The sequence below is a fragment of the Triturus cristatus genome, chromosome 3_2 (genome assembly GCF_964204655.1).
Source record: "Triturus cristatus chromosome 3_2, aTriCri1.1, whole genome shotgun sequence".
NCBI classification, from domain to species: domain Eukaryota; kingdom Metazoa; phylum Chordata; class Amphibia; order Caudata; family Salamandridae; genus Triturus; species Triturus cristatus.
The window spans coordinates 885,946,178-885,964,048 of NC_140584.1; the positions used below are offsets into that span (position 1 = coordinate 885,946,178).

Consider the following 17,871-nt stretch of genomic DNA (forward strand, 5'->3'; position numbering starts at 1 on the left):
TTGTTCGATTCATTTGTGAGTTGCCACGCTAGAGGGGCCAATGGGTGAGGATTATAGACTACTAACATGGAACATTAGAGGACTAAACTCTCCGAAGAAAATCCACCATGTTTTTGCATATCTGAATCACCATGGCACCTAGATCCCATTCTTGCAAGAAACACACCTGACCAAGGTCTCAGAAGCGAACATTGCGCTTAAATGGGCGGGGTTCAAGCTAGCCTCATCATACTTATCTTAAGCCAGGGGGGTTATCATATTGATTAAAAAGGGCATCACGTTCACGCCACACAAGACTCACATTTATGACGAAGGCCATTGCGCAATGGTTCAGGGTAAATTAGGTAACTCATTAATCACCCTCATAAACATGTACGGTCCCATAGCAGATGAGCCAGAAGTGTTTCAATGAATGTATGGCATACTAAGACAGCCATTGTGTGGGAGGGGGCTCAATACGTATCTAGATCCCGCTCTGGAAAACTTGAAACCACAATGCACTTGAACGCCTAAAGTGGCCCGGAGTATTAACCAAGCTAGGTTGGAATTCGGATTGGTGGATGTCTGGAGACTGCGTAATAGTATGGCAAAAGAGGGAACACACGCCACACCTGCGCATAACAGCTGGTCTAGGCTAGTTTACTGGCTCCTTAGCGAGGGCGCAGCGGAGTGCGTGATGGATGTCGCCAACTATCCACGCACGCTCTCTGATCACAATCCAGTGCAAATGGTTCTGCATATCCCCACTTTGATGCATCGCCCATTTACTTGGGGTTTCCGTTCGGAGGCGGTATTGGACCCCCTGTATAACGACACAATCCGCAAAGCAAAAGAACACTACTTCTTGGATAATAAGGGCACGGTGTATAGCGCTGCCACACTCTGGGAGGCGTTTAAAGTGACGATCCGGGGAGTCTGTATAGGCACCACAGCTGATATACTGAAGGATCTCAGAACACAACTCACCAAAATAGAGACCACACTAAAAACCCTAGAGAGAGCTTACACGGATAACGCTACCCCAGACACATTATCACGCATTCATGCATTGGTTCAGGAATATGACACAGCTGCGGAATATGAAATTCGATATATTTCACGCCGCCACATGGCCAGGGTGTACGGAGAGGGTAGCAGACCAGGCCGTAATCTGGCTGGGAAAATGAGGGCATGCGATGACCATCATCATATTGATAAACTAACCGACTCTCAGGGAAGGAAACACTACGCTCCTTTGGAAATAATGGAGCAGTTCAGAGATTACTATGCCAATATGTATTTCTGGGGGGCGGGCGCAGACTCCGCAGCTGAGGAGTATCTAGATGACATAGCCTGTGCGTGGCTGGCGGATGGTCATCGGGAGTACTTGAGTCAACCCATAGACGAGGCGGATATAAAAGCCACGATCTATGCTTTTCTGAATGCAAAAGCACCAGGGCCAGACGGTCTGACTGTAGAATTCTATAAAGCCTATGTGGATCTCATCACTCTATACCTATTAGAGATGTATGCTGAGGCACACAAGGCTGGCATTCTGCCTCCATCCCTTCGACAAGAAAGACAAGACCCCTGATGCATGTGAATCCTATCGGCCTTTATTTCTGATTAATATTGACGCAATAATACTTGCCAAGATCCTAGCCACAAAACTCCAGCCATTGATGTCTTGTTTGGTTCTACCGGACCAATCGGGATTTATCCTGGAGTGATCCACGTCTCCTAACCTACGGACCATTTTTGCGATGATGCATGTACTTGACCCCAACCTGCACACTGCGGCGCTCATGCTTGATGCGGCCAAAGCGTTTGACTCTATAGAATGGGACTACATGTTTCACATTCTGCAGCGTATGGGATTCCCATTACTTTTCCTGGGGTGGGTAAAGATATTGTATACTGACCCATCGGCAAGGGTTCAAATAGGGGGTCTAACGTCCAAGTCTTTTCCTATCAAGCGAGGTACCCGTCAGGGCTGTCCTCTCTCGCCATTGCTGTTCGCTATTGTAATGGAGCCTCTGGTGTGTGTGATACGCCAAAGACACAGAGAGACAGCTTTACATTTTAATCACCGTCCAGTTGGTATCTCGCTCTACGCCGACGACATGGTGCTTTTTATAAGAGAACCCGCTCGATATTTGGCGCAGGAGCTAAGAGAGTACATTAGATTTGGACTAATCCCAGGCCTGAATATCAACTGGGATAAGTCAATTATTGTCCCTCTGACAGCAGCCACCCCCGCACCGCCTGTGTTATATCCGATAGTATGGTCAGCAGACCAGGTCAAGTATCTGGGGGTCGGGATTCATCGAGACCCTGATGTTGTTGTAAGGGAGAATTATGGGCGAGCCTATGTATCGCTGAATCCCCAAATAGATACATAGATAGCATTGCCGTTGTCCTTGGCAGGCCGCATTGCTATTATAAAAATGGTAGTATTGCCCCGTTTTCGGTATCTCTTCTCTAACATCCCAATAAAATTGACGCAGCAGTTTTTCGCTACACTGCGAACATCACTGCTTCGATTGATCTGGGGAGGCAAGCAGGCTCGGTGGCCTGGGCTACCATTACCCTGGATTATGCCAACTCAGGGGACTCAATGCACCGGACCCATACATATATTACCCGAGTGCTCAGGCACAATATGCTTACTACTGGTTTAACAAACATGACTTCACTTCTCATGTGGCGGTTGAAGACGGCGATGCCTCTCCGATCCCTCTTCGTAGTATCATCACTCACATGCGACGGGACACTCCAAAAATTGAAATAAACAGGATAGATACTACAGTAGCGGCATGGGAAGCTATAGGACAGCTCACAAATTGCCTATATATGCCCCCCCGATGTCACTAGAACATCATATGGCGCTCTCGGTAACACAGGAAACTGGCCCAATGCGTCTGCTTTGAGAGGCGAGACTGAGCACTATGCAGGACCTCTACCCGGGTGGCACCTTCATCACCCCTGAGGACTTAAAGTATTTTGTTAACCCCACACTGCTCTCCCAGTTCACTATACATAGACTAAGGCATGCTATCAAATCAGACTACCACACATACCCGGCTGAACCTCCGGCTCTCCAATCCTTACAGCTAATACTGACTACTCCCACACAAAAGAAGTTAATTATGAAGCTATACAAGGCAGTACGGGCTGAGAAGATGGAGAGGGCTTGCCCTCTTTTATTTAGGTCAGAATGGTGTTACATACTATCAATGGAGTTTACTACATTTCTTGATGAAGTTCGAAAGAATATGGTAGTCAGTTTTCTGCTTGGTTCAAAATCTTTACTTCTTATTCAAAGAAGATTTTTGCCTTATTACAACTTGCCTAACCTTGTATGCGTCATGTTCTCTAGAAAGCTTTGAAATTCCCATTGCCTCTTTGGCCAGGCAGTTGGGCAGGGGATTTAGAAAGGACTGGATCCCTTCCCGCCTGCCAAGAGCATTTGCAGCTGCAGTTGAATGAATCTGAAAGTTTCCATCACTAGGCAAAGCTCATCTTTTAGAAGGCGTTTTTGTTTCAAAGGCCTAAACGCCTGCCATTTTCAACTAAGAAATGGTCCTAGTTAAATTGGTCTGCTCCATAATCAGGGCTCGAAAAATGGTACTGGTTCTGCAGGTCTAGTACCATGAAAAATCTCCTCGACCTAACTGCAACCTACTTGACCTCCGTCTCTGAAAGCGGAGCAAATGTGACAAGATTTAAAGGTATCTTTATTGCTCATTCACTTTGTGAGCAATAAAAATGCCTTTAAATCTTGTTATCTTGTCACATTTGCTCCGTTTTCAAAGACAGAGGACAAAAGTTAGTTTGTTTTCCTACTTGCCAGAAAGGGCGAGTAGGACCTAAAAATAGCTCGTCCTCATTAATTCTACCTCGCAAATGCGAGCGGGCGAGTGGATTTGCCGAGCCCTGATAATAACAGTCTCCAGCTCTAAAACGATGTTTGAAGGGGTTGTTTGGGACAGACTTGAAAAAAAAAAAGACCTTTGGCCACAGGACTGAGGGAGGGGCTAGGTTCAAGACCCGCATGGCCTTTTGGATTGTGATTCCTCTTCTGTATTTGGTGAATCCATGTAATAGTCCACTTTTGACTTTTCAGGTGCCACAATCTCAGTATCCATCTGAGGTTCAAATGCTTGAGGCTGTTCTACTGATTATGGAATAAAAGCAGAATCTGGGACAGCATCAGGCTAAAGTTGCAAACTTGTTTTTGTCCGTTTAGACAGAACCTCTAAAAAGAGATCATGCATATTCAATTTTATTTGAGCATCTGTTATAGTTTTTACCATATCATTACAAAATCTTCCACCAAAGGCATGCAGAAGTTGCAAAGTTAGTTCTCAGTACAAACAAGGGTATCCTGTGAAGGGACCAGCAAAGGCCTATGTGCTAGATATTGTGGTAAACACTGAACAACACTGATGTTGGAACCGAACATTAGTTGAAAAAACAGGACATCCATGACCAAAATGGATATGCAGTTGTCAAGGAGACACTAGATTGTTAGATATGAACTGAAAATGATGCATATCTGTGTATCTGACAAACGCAAGGAGATGATGGACGGAGTGCTGAAACTTTTCAGACACTTACCCCCAGTCACAGATATGGATGGAATCCATCATCGTTCTTTAGCTCACTTCGCCACCCCAGTTTGGACCAAGCCATATGCAAATCAGTCTTGACCCTGTTTCTCATAGGAACAGTCCAACCCTGGTTGATATGGGGTGATGCCCCGAAACTGGTCCTAGGATGCTTGTTTCCAGTCCATGGAGGACTTGGCTTGGCAGGTCGGGCTGGACTGTTTCCATGGGGAGCAGGGTCAAGACTGACATGCATATGGCTGGGTATGCACTGTAATGTCATGGGGAGTAAAAAACAGATGGATTTAGGCCCAGATCTCTGTACTGGGCTAAATGCTTGACATTGTGCAGCATTCTGTCCATCAATTGTTCTTTTTGCATTTATCTGTGTATCTGCGCGGAGAAGCAATTACGTTTTCTCATGCTGCTATGAGAAATCGGCTTGAAATCATAGCCTGAGGACTTACTGCAAGCTGTGGTACAATCTTTGGTACCGGTGAGGATTCTCCAGAAAACGGTTAGGCATCTACAGTATTGTAATTGGTGCCTGAACTAGTGAGCATGTGTCCTTACTCTATTTGCACATTTTGTAATGGCACACAAAGGGCTCATCCAGGATGGTGTCGGGTAACCTACTGTGTGCTAAAGAGTTGGATGACTTAGCTGCCGGGTGATATATTATCCGGAAATACTGACATATGCATGTTCCAGAAATCCCCAGCACTGTGGAAAATCTGGCGGAGAGCCCCAAAACAGGAGAAGCATATCTTCTTTTTTTTTTTTTATCAATCTTTTTATTGATGACATTATGCATATAATAAAAATAAAATTGACACAATATTGAACAGAGCTTTACATTGTTATGGATCTTGTTTCCTTCACTCATCACTATCTATTGCTACTCCGCAAGTGTGCCTGCCTTTGAAGTGTACCCATTCATTCTGTGACTGAGGAGGTACGGGGGCTCGCCTGCGTGGGCTCACAGATATTCCCTCTATGGTCATTCCACGGTCCCCATATTTGTGACCACTTTTTAGGACATCCCCTTGATTCATATACTGTTTGCTCCATCAACAATCACCAGTCAAGATTCCTTTTCCATGCTGCGATCGTCGGTGCTTCTTGTGCTCCCCAAAGCTTAGCGATGTTACGTTTCGCTATCATCAGTCCCAGTGATACTCAGGTCTTTGCCTTACTAGCAAGATCAGACAGCTCCCAGATATTCAGGAGGCAGAATCCCAGTTTCGGTTCTATTGGGATTTGTAATATCCCCCATGCATCGAGTTACTGCGGACCAGTATCGTTGAATGTGTGTACACTCCCATATGATGTGTATGAATGTATCCTCTACCACACCCTCTGCCACAATCACAATTCTCCCTATAGCCCATTTTTACCAAGGCTGGACACATCAGGTATGCCCTGTGTAGGACCTTGAGTTGTATGAGTCCTAATTTTGAGGAGATTGCCGTCTCTCTAGGGGATGCCAGGGCTTCCTGACAGTCCTCTTCTTCCATACCCACTACATCTCGCTCCCACTGCTTACGCAATTTTCTTAGAGGATCAGTCATATTGTTGATTAATGTTTGGTACGTCAACGAGATGGCTTTCAGGAGAAGCATCTCTTATACCAGAACTGACTTCTTTTTCCAAACCCAGTAATACACTGGGTTCCAAATCCCTCTTACCTGTTTGTGCCAGCCTCTGACATGTTGTTTGCTGTTAGTCAGTTTCTCAGAATTTACAAGAACTTCTTCCCGAGTGATCTGTGATCAATTTTCAAGGATACCACGAAACCGTTGCATCGGTAACTGCCACATTTTTATGCCTTGCTTGAAGCCCAGTCTATGTGGAAAATGTAGATAATGTATTCTTATCAGAATTCTTTTGAAATCTTAATTTTGGGAGAGATCACCAAAAAACAAAGGCATCAGGCAAAAAAATACAAAGCACCAGGACAGTCATTGCCCGCCTGTCCTTACTATGCATCTAAAAAAACAACTGAGACTTGTCTGGAAAAGTAGGTGCTGCCAGCTGGTTGCCCGGGTCTACACTGGCTTCATTTACAAAATGTAAAGTGTCTGTGCCTTTAAAATGCAGGCACTTACTTATTGGTTGAGATGGAAGTAGAATGTGACAATGGGCTAGCTTCTTTTACTAACTAGCTAACGAGAAGCTTCTGGCCACTAGATAACTCCTTGTCATCTGAAATACAAGGCTCAAGCCCTTGAATTTGCCCTGTACAAATCATTGTTTTCAGGTGTGTTTGTCCATTGGTTTACTTAATATAAACTAAGACTACAGTTCTCAGAATGTGTGTAGCTGTTAAAGCAATCACAGCATTTTAGAATTGAGACCTGATGACGTGGAGTCAGCAGGTAACCTTATTGCTGCCAAAATTGTTTTCTGATGCTACTAAGCTGCTTTATTGAGCATTACGTTATTTAGCCTGTATATTTGTCTATACTTAGCATGCAAAATTAAAGTGCAATTGTGGGTTCTTATTAGAGATGTAATCTGCTGTTTCCTTTTGTGCAGAGAGCTATGATGTGCCACAAGAGTCAGCTCCTCTGGTTCCGACACGCATACCTGCTTTTCTCACGGTATATGTGGATCAACTCACTGAACTTCCTCTCAAGTAAAGGGCAGATTTGGGAACCGCTTGAGAGCATGGACACGGAGAAGAAAACCAGATGAACGCAGAGCCCCCCAATGCACACTTCCGTGTTCACATAACGTTCCGCAACTGCACCTTCGCACCTGGCAACCTCTTTAGATTGTTACTCCTTGTTCTTTCTGAACTCAGTTGTTGTATTAGATGCATTAATGGCACAAAAATAGTAAAAAATGAAAGGAAAGGGATGTTAAGTCAGTTTCTGAACATTTTAAGTGCTGGGTGCAGCAATTTTATAATACTGTTACATTGTTTAACTTCGGAAAGGAGCAAATGAAATAAAGTTGTAAAATACTTTGTAGCAGACTGTTTTTTTCCTATAAGTTTGTAAACTAACTTATGGAGGTTTAAAAAAAGAAAAAAGCATTTCAACTTCAATGTCTTCTCTCCTGTGCTCGCCTTTATAGTTTATTATGGGTGTGAGACCCTTTTCTCATTGAAGAGAACACTATAAGCGATATTGTGGACTGCATGGCCACCTTACTGTGGCATGCTATGGGACACATGCACGAATCTAATAGTGTAAATATGGTGTGCACAACAACCATTGGTTCACAGGGTGCCCAGACTCTTAAAAAACAGAATGCTGTAAAAAATAATCTACCTGGCGAAAAGTCCTCAATCAATCTTCACAGCTAGCCTCAAATTACAGGTGGGGGCAGCTTATACTAGCTGCTGCTTAATTGGGCGAAGTCTGAAAAATTCAGGAAACCAAAAAGACTACTGTTGTATGTATGAAAACTTGAAAAATAGGTTCTTAGAAAGTTGTTTTTTTTACTCGTCTTCACTGATCCACATATCCTTAGCAGTATGCCTCAGCTGAGCCTTGACAACATTCCATATATAATCCTAACAAAGGTTCAAGAAGCAATTTGCTTAAAGATACACTATTAACACACAAATCCAGATCACAGGCAAAACAAATAAGCAACACTTTAGCAAAAAGAAAGGAAAAAAATAAGAATACCCATATGCAAAAGAACAAATTCTGAAAAATTATCACAAATGTATTACATATTATGAAACAGTTTAGACAATAGCACTCAAGACAATATGCTGGTATACAAACAATACAAATCATAAACCAGACAGGTGGCAAACGAAAAAATATACGTTACAAAAAAGGAACAACATATACAAAATTAATGTGTCCTCCATTAGTTTTACGGCCACATTAGCGTCGACGGCGTTTCGACCACTGTAGAATTGCACAGTCATCCTCAGGACTAAAGGTTCCATTGAGCGTCACAAACAATTCTATTTAAAAGAGCTATCCAACCTTATTTACTTCAGTTGGTCCAGGAAGAATTTCAAATTATCATTAAAATGGGCGAGTATAACTTCAACCCGTCCCAAAGGATGGTTACTTTCAAATTGGTTGCATCTATCCTTATGACTAGGAAGATGGTGTCCAGAGTCAGGTGAACAAAACACCAGTGTACTTCCACACAGCAGTAGGCGAGCCCGTCCTTATTGCAGCGGCAGATTCAGGAAGTCTCCAATGACAACATTCCAAGCCAAGCTTCAGGGCAACTGTCAGGGATAGAACATACTAACATTCTACAGAGGGGACAAACATTGAGATTTCAACACATGTTCCCTCCAAATATTTTTATTTTATTTTAGGAAATCAGGGTAGAGGAATAAACTAGAGTACAAGAGAGTAGAAAATAAGGCAAAAGAGAAGATAAAGAAAAAGGGTGAAAAAGAGAGAGAGAAAGCGAGAAAGTATGAGGACCAGGATGGTGTAGAAAAAATGGAAAACTAAATCTTTGAGGTGCAATTTGTGCTGGAACTAGCAGAGTCAACACCTGAGGACACATCATTAACATTGTGTTTCACAAGTTTATCCATACTCCAACATTTATTATTTTCCATTATAACAACGTTCTTTTTTGACAATAGAAATGCACATAGGTTCAACATACCTAGAATCCATACCTCCTCTGTTATTTGGCTTTTTGACTCGTACCCAGTCACCAGCTTTCCAAACCTGATGCTTCGCACCCTGTTTTACATCACAATACTTATTATACTTGGTTTGATGCAGGGCAATATTCCTTTTGCTCACAGTAAATTTGTGTTCTGCTTTGACACCTCCTCCCAACCAACAAAGAAATTGCTTGGTTTCCTGTGCTTTAAAGCAGAAAAAGGTGGAATGTTTGTGACAGTTAGGAGTAGTATAGTATGCCCATAACATGTCTCGAATGGCATCCTCCACCTTTAAGTGATTTCTGCAGGCTAACTGGATACATTCCTTGACAATGCGATTGATCCTCTCTACCTGGCCATTGGCCTTGGGACAAAATAGAGATGACCTGAGGTGTCTGGTGTTGAGATGTGATAGAAATTCAGACATGGCATGTGAAGTCAATTTCATTTCATTGTCTGTGACCAGAGTGGTAGGTATGCCCTCAGAAGAGAAAACATCCTTGGGAAAAGCAATAAGTGAAACAGTGGTCACCTGGTGGACCATTTTGGTGACAGCCCAAAAGGAATGATAGTGGATTAAAACAAACGCAAATCGTTTTGTTACGCCAGAACGGTTAATGGGACCGATTATATCTAGAGCTAGTTTTTCCCACGGTTTTTCTGAAACAACTAGTAATGGGGCCTTGTGAACTATTTTGGACTTATCACTGTTGGAGCAAATAATGCAGCCCTTTACCTTGGATTCCATTTGGGTATCCATGTTAGGAAACCAATAAAATTCTCTCACCCGAACTTTGGTGAGACTTCTGTCCAGATGACCTTAATGGGATGAGTCTATAATTTTGTCTTGAAGGTTCATGGGAGGTATGATCTTACCATAACGTCGGACCAAGTCATTCCCCTCATTGATTTCATTATGAATCTCCCAAAAATCTTTTATGTCATCATCAACCACACTCTTGTTGTTGGGCCAACCAAGAAGAGCATATGACTTGAGTTTAGTTAACGTAGCGTCATTGGAGCTGGCTAACATCCAGTCATCATTTGTTATAGATGAGGAATTGACAATCAGGTTGGGTAATTCTGGAGTATCAAATTCCTCCGCTATGTCCAAAGGGACTCTTGATAAAAAGTCAGCTGCTTTGTTCTGGTTGCTCGGAATGTATTCCAGTTTGTAGCAGAAACTTTCCAACCCTAGAATCCATTTAGCAATTCGTGGAGTGCTGTTGTAGGAACCTTTAGGTGAGAACATGTAAGTCAGGGGTTTGTGGTGTGTGCGGATATCAAATTGAATGCCCCACAGATAAAACTTAAAATGCTTGACAGCCCAAAAACATGCCTTTCTTTCTACAACCGAGTAGTTGACCTCAGATTTGCCAATGACTCTGGAAGCGAACACTACAATTCTTTCTTTACCATCAATAAATTGGGAAAGTGTGGCCCCAAGACCTTTGTTACTGTGGTAGGTATAGTTTTCCTGCTTTGGTCAAAGTTGCATAAATAAGGGACTAACAAAATGGCACGTTTTAATTCCTCAAAACACTTTTAATGGTTCTCTAACCATTTAAAGTGAACATGGCTCTTCATCAAATCTCTCAGGACAAAGTTAAGCTCAGAGAAACATATTCCGCTAAGCCTAAAAAAGATCTTAACTCATCCTTTTTACTTGGAGCACTCTTTTCTTAACTGCCTCTAGTAAACACAATTGGGGCTTAAAGTCATCCTTGGAAATGGTGTGTCCTAGGTATTCAGCAACATCTACACCTAATTGGTACATGTCTTTTATGAGTGTGAGTTCCGCTTCTCTGAGTTTGTTAAGGACAATCTTGAGATATTTATTATTGTCCTTCTTATTGGCTCCATACACCAGAACGTCATCCTGGAAACACAGGGTTTTGGGGGGCCCATTAAAAGGCTCTGCATGATTGTGTGAAAGATGGCAGCAGCCAACGTCAACCCAAATGGCATCCTGCAGTACATATGGGACCATGGGAGTAGTAAATGCCGTTAACTACCTGGATTCAGGTCGCAACTCAACTTGGTGATATGCATTGGAGAGGTCCAAGACAGAAAAGCACACGGCTTCCCCCATAGTTCTTAGCATTTAATGAATCCTGGGTAAGGGGTGTCTTTCCACCCAGATGCACTTATTCAAGTCACGTAAGTACACACATAACCTTACTTCATTATTTTGGTTCCTCTTAGAGATAACAATGGGGGCCAACCATTCTGAGCACTCTATGGGCTGAATAATACCTCAAGCTTCCAATCTATTTAGCTCTTTTTCTAAGGGACCTTTCATGAGGTGTGGTATAGGTCTGGTTTTGTGTATAGAAGGTGTGGACCCCGATCTTAATTTTATCTTGTGTTGGAAATCTTTTAATAACCCACGCATATCACTAAGATTTCTGGGAATTCCTCGCTAACCCACTCACCATTGAGTGGACGGTTAACCACTAAGACTTGTTCAGTGTTGTTGGGGTCAAGCTTTATCCCAAGTTCTTTCTGGTGTAGCCCACCCAGTAAATTTGATCCTTGTTTAACTATGTACACTTTTCCCACTGTAGACGGGCTTTTGAATGTTATACGGGAAGTGAACATACCCTCAAGGGGAATGGGGTCTTTGTTGTAACCTTTGGCGGTAGTGTCAGGAACCTGTAAAACCATATTGTATACAGTTGCGAACTTGTTAAAGTTAGTAACATTTATGAAGGTAAATGGAGAAAATGAATCAGCAAAAAACTTTCATAGGATTCCCATCAAGAAGAATTTCATATTTCGGGTAATTGATAGATCCAATCATCACACCCTCATTTACCTGCAAAACTATTTTTCTGACTGTTTGAGAATTTTTATTAATTTTTTTATCATCACCACGCTTCTCATTCTTTTCTGTGTCTCTGCATACCCTTGCAAATTGTCCTTTCGTGTTGCATTTCTTGCAGGTGGCTGTCCTTGCTTGGCAATCAGGTGCGTTGGCTAAATGATTAAAGCTACCACAACAGTAACACCTAAGTTTATTATCCTCTCCCTCAGCTTTGTTTTTTTGGTTACTCAAATGCTTAATTTTGTACACATGGTTATCCACATTGTCACTATACACTTCCGATAATTGTTCAGAAGAAGTAGTAGATCGGATTTCTTTTAAACAGAAGGCAGTATGTTCTGTTGATCTAGCTATTTCTAATGCTTCACGTAGATCAGGTTGCTTCTGTAGAAGTTTTTCTTGGATTCTAATATTGTTTGTACAGCGTACAATTTGGTCTCTAATGAGGGAATCATTTAAATTCCCAAAATTGCACAAGCTACTCAAACCCTTAAGAGCAGCAACGTAGTTTGTGAAACTTTCATCTTTAACTTGTGTCAGTCAGAAAACTTATGTCGCTCCAGAACCGTATTGATTTTGTCACCAAAATGCTTTTCAAGTTTGGTGAAGGTGATTTTGTAAGCATCTTGTTCATCCCCATAATCTTCGTCATCTCTGTCAGGTTCAGGAAGAGATTCTTACATTTTCCTGCTGTGCATACCCAAATTGTGGAGTAAAATATGTTGCTTCCTAATAGGAGAGAATTTCTCCCCACCTATAGCAATTAAATAAGATTCAAAGACTTTACTCCACTCATTCCATGAAACATTTGGTTCACCTATTTCGTTCAAGAATGGAATAGGTTGGGACATACATAAGTGTATGTACTTGTATATTAAAACTCTAAATGAGATGTACAGCAGACTGCAATAAGATGGAGATATAAATTAGAAGCAACATAAGGTAAACAACTCCTAGACACTAGCATGTGAGTCTCAACTGTATGGCAGGTACTTGTAGATGGAGAAAATATAAGTATATAATATTTACTTTTGTTAAAAAAAAAAAGAAAACTAATTGCTCCAGTAAGGTGTGGGCATCACCAAGAGGTTAGTGGCTTACAGAAGCTCCGATTTTCTAAACAGTACATGGAACATATGGAGCTGTTGGATACATTACAAAATGAGGAAACGTACCTTCAGTATGGTGTGCGCATCACCGTGGACAAAGAAACACACTTCAGAGTCTCTTTATAGTGTTGGAATAAGGATTAGCTTAAATATGAAGAAATATACCTTCAGACTGGTGTGCGCATCACCGTAGACAAGTAAACGCACTTCAAATCCTTCTGCTTGTTCCTCCTACTGGTTTTAGGCAAGAAAACTCTCAGTGTCATCCAAGGCTGTGCGCATCACTGTAATGGGAGGCGCAAAAGAGGAAGCTGAGGGCTACAGGTCAGGGAGGCTCTCAGATCAGGGAGGCGAAGTCAGGAAGCCGACAAGACTTGACGTCGAGGAGAGCTATGGAAACGCAGGACGAGTAAGGCAGTCTGTCGTGCTGACAGAACAACATCCGTCTCCTCAGGCAAGGCGTGACGGGCCCCCAGAGGTGGAACAGAGACGTATCGTCGTGCAATCAAGCAGTAGCCAACACACAGACAAATCTCGTGAGCCACAGGAGGTGGAACCAGGATGGTTTGTTGTGCTATGGGAGCAGCACTTGGAGCACTCGTGTTCCTCCTTATGTGAGCCGTCGCGGCAATTTGATAGAGACTACTAGCCACAGATTCCTTCACGTAGAATTATCCCCAGGCGTGAGACTGGATCCGGAAACTTTTTGCCACAGCATCCCTGCGTGCCGGGGCGACATCACGCGACTCCGCCCAGGCGTCGTCTGCATACGTGACGTCAGTGAGGTCACATAAGACCCGCCCCGGCGCGCCCACATTAGTTTTATCCTTTTCCGCGTGCAACGTGGATCTGATCCTTGCTACGGGCCTGTTAGGCCCCTTTTTTCTTCCATTTTTTAGTGGAACAGTGTGAGAATGTCTTCGGGCTTTAAGAATTGCATGTCTTGTGGGCATCTTATGTCGGCGACGGACCCTCAACTCATATGTATGTGGTGTTTGGGGGAGGATCACGGCACCACAGACTGTACGCAGTGCCAACAGTTGAAGCCGAAGTCGCAGCGGGAGCGCCGCATGAAACTTCTCTCGGCACGTTTCTCCAGGTCGACGTCCTCCCCTCGGTCTGCTTCGACAGACGGCTTCAGACTCGGCCGTGGTCGTCGTCCTTGCCTTTCTCCGATGTCATGTGGGCATCGCTCCCCGGTGGGTAAGTGTCGCAGTTTGTCCCCGGGGCTGGTTTCCGGCCTCCCGGGGGCGTGGACTCTCTGCGGGTGATACGGCTCCGCGTGTCGTCCTATCCACCATTTCCCGGTGTTGGGGCGTCGAGAGTCCAAATAGAGACATACACGGCAGCTTTGCAGGCCTAGCTGGCGTCTCCTCCTCCTTCCCCTCCTGGGGCGTCATTGGATCCCTCGCTCTGCGCAGGGCCCTCTGAGGTGCCGCTCGTGGCTCCGGCGCCGACTGGTTCGGATCCAGGCTTGGAGAATGTGGTACTGTTGGGGTGCGGCTCATCTGGGGCACCTCCTTCAGGCCACGGCATCTCTGCCTCGCCGCAAACTCCCGCGGGGGTCCCTGTGGTGTCGCGGGAGGTCGTCGGTGCTCGGGTCACATCCCTGAGCCCCTCTCGGTCCTTTGACAGGGTGGTCCTGTCTAAGGCCGAGGTGACACCGCTACGGCGCCGGTAGCGGCTGGACAGTGCGGAGCCACGGAGGTCGGTGGACCCTCCTCGTCCCGCTCTGGGTCGAGGCCGAGGGGAGACCCCTTGTCCCTCTCTCGGCCCCTCTTGTCCCTCCACGCAGGTGGCTGCCTCGTCGGAGGGTGAGTCGTGTGGTGTCTTTTTCACCGGCGATGAAGGGCGGCTCCTCGCCCTTCCTGGAGCAGAGGTGGTTGTCGGAAGAGCAGCAGGTCCCTCATTCTTCGGCTCCTTCTGACTTCCAGGTCTGGCCCTTGCCTGTCCCGCTTGGCCTCGGTGACGGCCGCCTTAGTTTGCAGCCGTCGCCCACGGAGGAGCTGATTTCTCCACCGTGGGGCCCTACGGAGGCGGGTGCGGCCTTCGCCCGCGCTGTGTCCACGGCTGTGGATATCATGCGCATGGGTGATCCGGTAGCTCATTTTCCGGCTCACTTTCCAGCGGACCATCTATTGGAGGTCCTCCACCAGGAATCTGGTGGGAGGGAAATCTTACTTCCCTTTGAAGGTTCGTTCCTTTCTTCCCTGGAAGCGTTTTGCCTCAAGGAACCCGGTGCCTCGGCATCTTCTGCACCGGCACCTCCCGGCGCCGCGTGACCCGGCGTGTCTTTCCCTTCACCCCTCAGCCGCCAGCCCCCTTTTGCGGACTGCTTTTCCCTCCCTGCCGCTGCTGTTGACTCCGCCGTCCCGAGAGGCCCGCTAGCTGGACTCTTGGGGACGCAACATGTTCGCCTCGACCAGCGTGGCCCTGCAGTAACGATGTATCTGGTAGAGACGATTCTAGCCGCAGATTCCTTCACGGCCCACCCTTCCTCCCCTATTCTGCGAGGATCCTTGGGTTGGTCTTCGGTACTCGCCTCCCAGTGGGGGGATGTGTCTCCTGTGGGTGCCTTCCTTGTTCTTGCGGGTGACTCCGTCTGGGGGCGGTTCATTCCTTCTTTGGTCCTTGGAGGATGGGGTTCCGGTGCTCCGGTGCCCTGCTGCTCTGGCTTCTCCAGGTTTTGGGGGGATTGCTTTCTACCCCTGTCCTCCCTCTCCTCCCTTCCTTCCATTGCATTCCTCTGATTAAGGGTCATCTGGCCTTGTCCCTTGTGGCTGGTTGCCCTCTAGGTTGGGGTGGCTTGGAAGTTTGTTGTCCCTGTCTGTCTTGGGAGTGGTCCCATTCCTTGCTCAGGATGGGGGGGGGGGCTTCCTATGTGTGCCATGACTTTTACATCTGTTCTTGCCTCCGGGGCACAGGGATGGAAGGTTGTCTATGTGCTGACAGGGTGACTGCGCAGGTTTCTGCTTGTTCTTCTTCTTTCTTCTTTAACTGCCCTTGGGTTCTGCGGTGTTGGCACCGGTTCTTTACATTTTTTCTGCTCTTCGCACACTGTTCCCATGCTTCCACAGTTTTTTATCTGGTGGTTCTGCGTTGAGGTGCGGAAAAGTTCTCTAAAGAAAACTGATGTGGGTGTGCCGGGGCGGGTCTTATGTGACCTCGCTGACATCACGTACGTGGACGACGCCTGGGCGGAGTCGCGTGATGTCGCCATGCCCCCGGCGCGCAGGGATGCTGTGGCAAAAAGTTTCCAGATCCAGTCTCACGCCTGGGGATAATTCTACGTGAAGGAATCTGCGGCTAGAATCGTCTCTACCAGATACATCGGTACCGAAGGTAAGTAACTCGTACGTCAAGGAATTAGTTGTCACCATAAACAGAGAAAGGAATCTGCATGTGCCTGGAGAGCAAAGCGAAGACCAGCACCTCACAGCACAGCTCCGCACAGCACCCCAAAATAAGAGAGATTCCCTCAGTCCGAACGGCACTCTAAGAGGTAAAAACACAAGAGGAGTGCTTCGAAAGGTTCACCTCTGGAAGGAGTAAGCAAACAATGTTGGTACCAGCACAGAACTCCTCAGGGTTCCTTGAAGAAGATGGAGGAAGACTCAAGTAGGCTACAGTTGTGGAGAACCAGAAAGGGAGGAGACGGACGATGCCCCCTTTCACAAGAAAGTTGTCGCCAGTATTGTAAGTACGAAAACTGAAAAGTAGGTTCTTAGAAAGGCTTTTATTACTCGTCTCCACTGCTCCACATATCCTTAGCAGTCTGCCTCAGCTGAGCCTTGTCAATATTCCAAGACAAGCTTCAGGCAACTGTGAGGGATAGAACATATCAACATTCTACAGAGGATAGGGGAGGATTCCAAACTATTATAGCCTTATAGCCCGCCGTAGCGGGCTATACCGGCTATTAAAGGCCCGCTGCAGCGTTAAATGCCCGAGCCGAAGGCGAGGGACTTTAACAAAGCAGCTGGACTTTAATAGCCGGTATAGCCCTGCTACGAAACGCTATAAGAACATTCTGCCACTAGAGGGCAGAATGTTTTAACAAATAAAGCCTTCAGGGAGCGTGAGGGGATTGAAATCCCCTCGGGCTCCCTGAAGCCTTTGTTCACAGCCAGAGCTGAGAAAAAAGAAACATTGGAATGTTGGAGCTCCGGGCTCATACCAGCCATTCTAAGCCCAGAGCACTCCATTGTCTTCAATGGTGCTCCCAACATTCCAATGTTCTAATATACATTAAGATTACCACAACTACCTTTGCTGAATGGGTGACACAGTCCTCGAACAGCCCTAGAGAAAATGTCAAAGTTCTAGCAGACATCCTATACCGTTAGTGAGCCTCTGCTACCAGCAAACATAGCCAGAACAAATTCAACAAACTTGTATCCTTTTTTATTTAGCAAAGTGCAGAAAATCAGAAGTGATATTGCCCCCATACACCTTGTTTCCACCAGTCCCCATATCAGCTGCAGGAATACTGCTTCTCATTTACACAGTCTGCCCACTGAAACTCTATCTCTTGTTGAAAGCCCCCAATCTGTCAAGAACTTGTTTGACATGCCCATGTGCTGCCTGCCTTGCAGAAATGCTAGCAACCGATACCACACCCCTATCAACAGCTCCTTCAAAAATGAAGAAGTCTCAAATCCTCAAAAGGTTCACTACTGACCATCGTCCCAAAGAGAAGGCCATTCGTGACTCTGTTGACCCTAACCATTACTGATCCCT

At 45.4% G+C, this 17,871-nt stretch overlaps 1 protein-coding gene across 1 annotated transcript in view; it reads left to right on the top strand.

Moving 5' to 3' along the window:
• The window catches only part of PIGL (phosphatidylinositol glycan anchor biosynthesis class L), a 383,453-nt gene extending 375,891 nt beyond the window's left edge, over positions 1 to 7,562 (top strand). The window contains exon 7 of the mRNA XM_085649301.1: positions 7,128 to 7,562. Within this exon, the coding sequence (XP_085505427.1) occupies positions 7,128 to 7,286 (159 nt within the window). The 3' untranslated portion in view covers positions 7,287 to 7,562. The remainder of the gene's footprint in view (positions 1 to 7,127) is intronic.
• Positions 7,563 to 17,871: the final 10,309 nt, after the last annotated feature.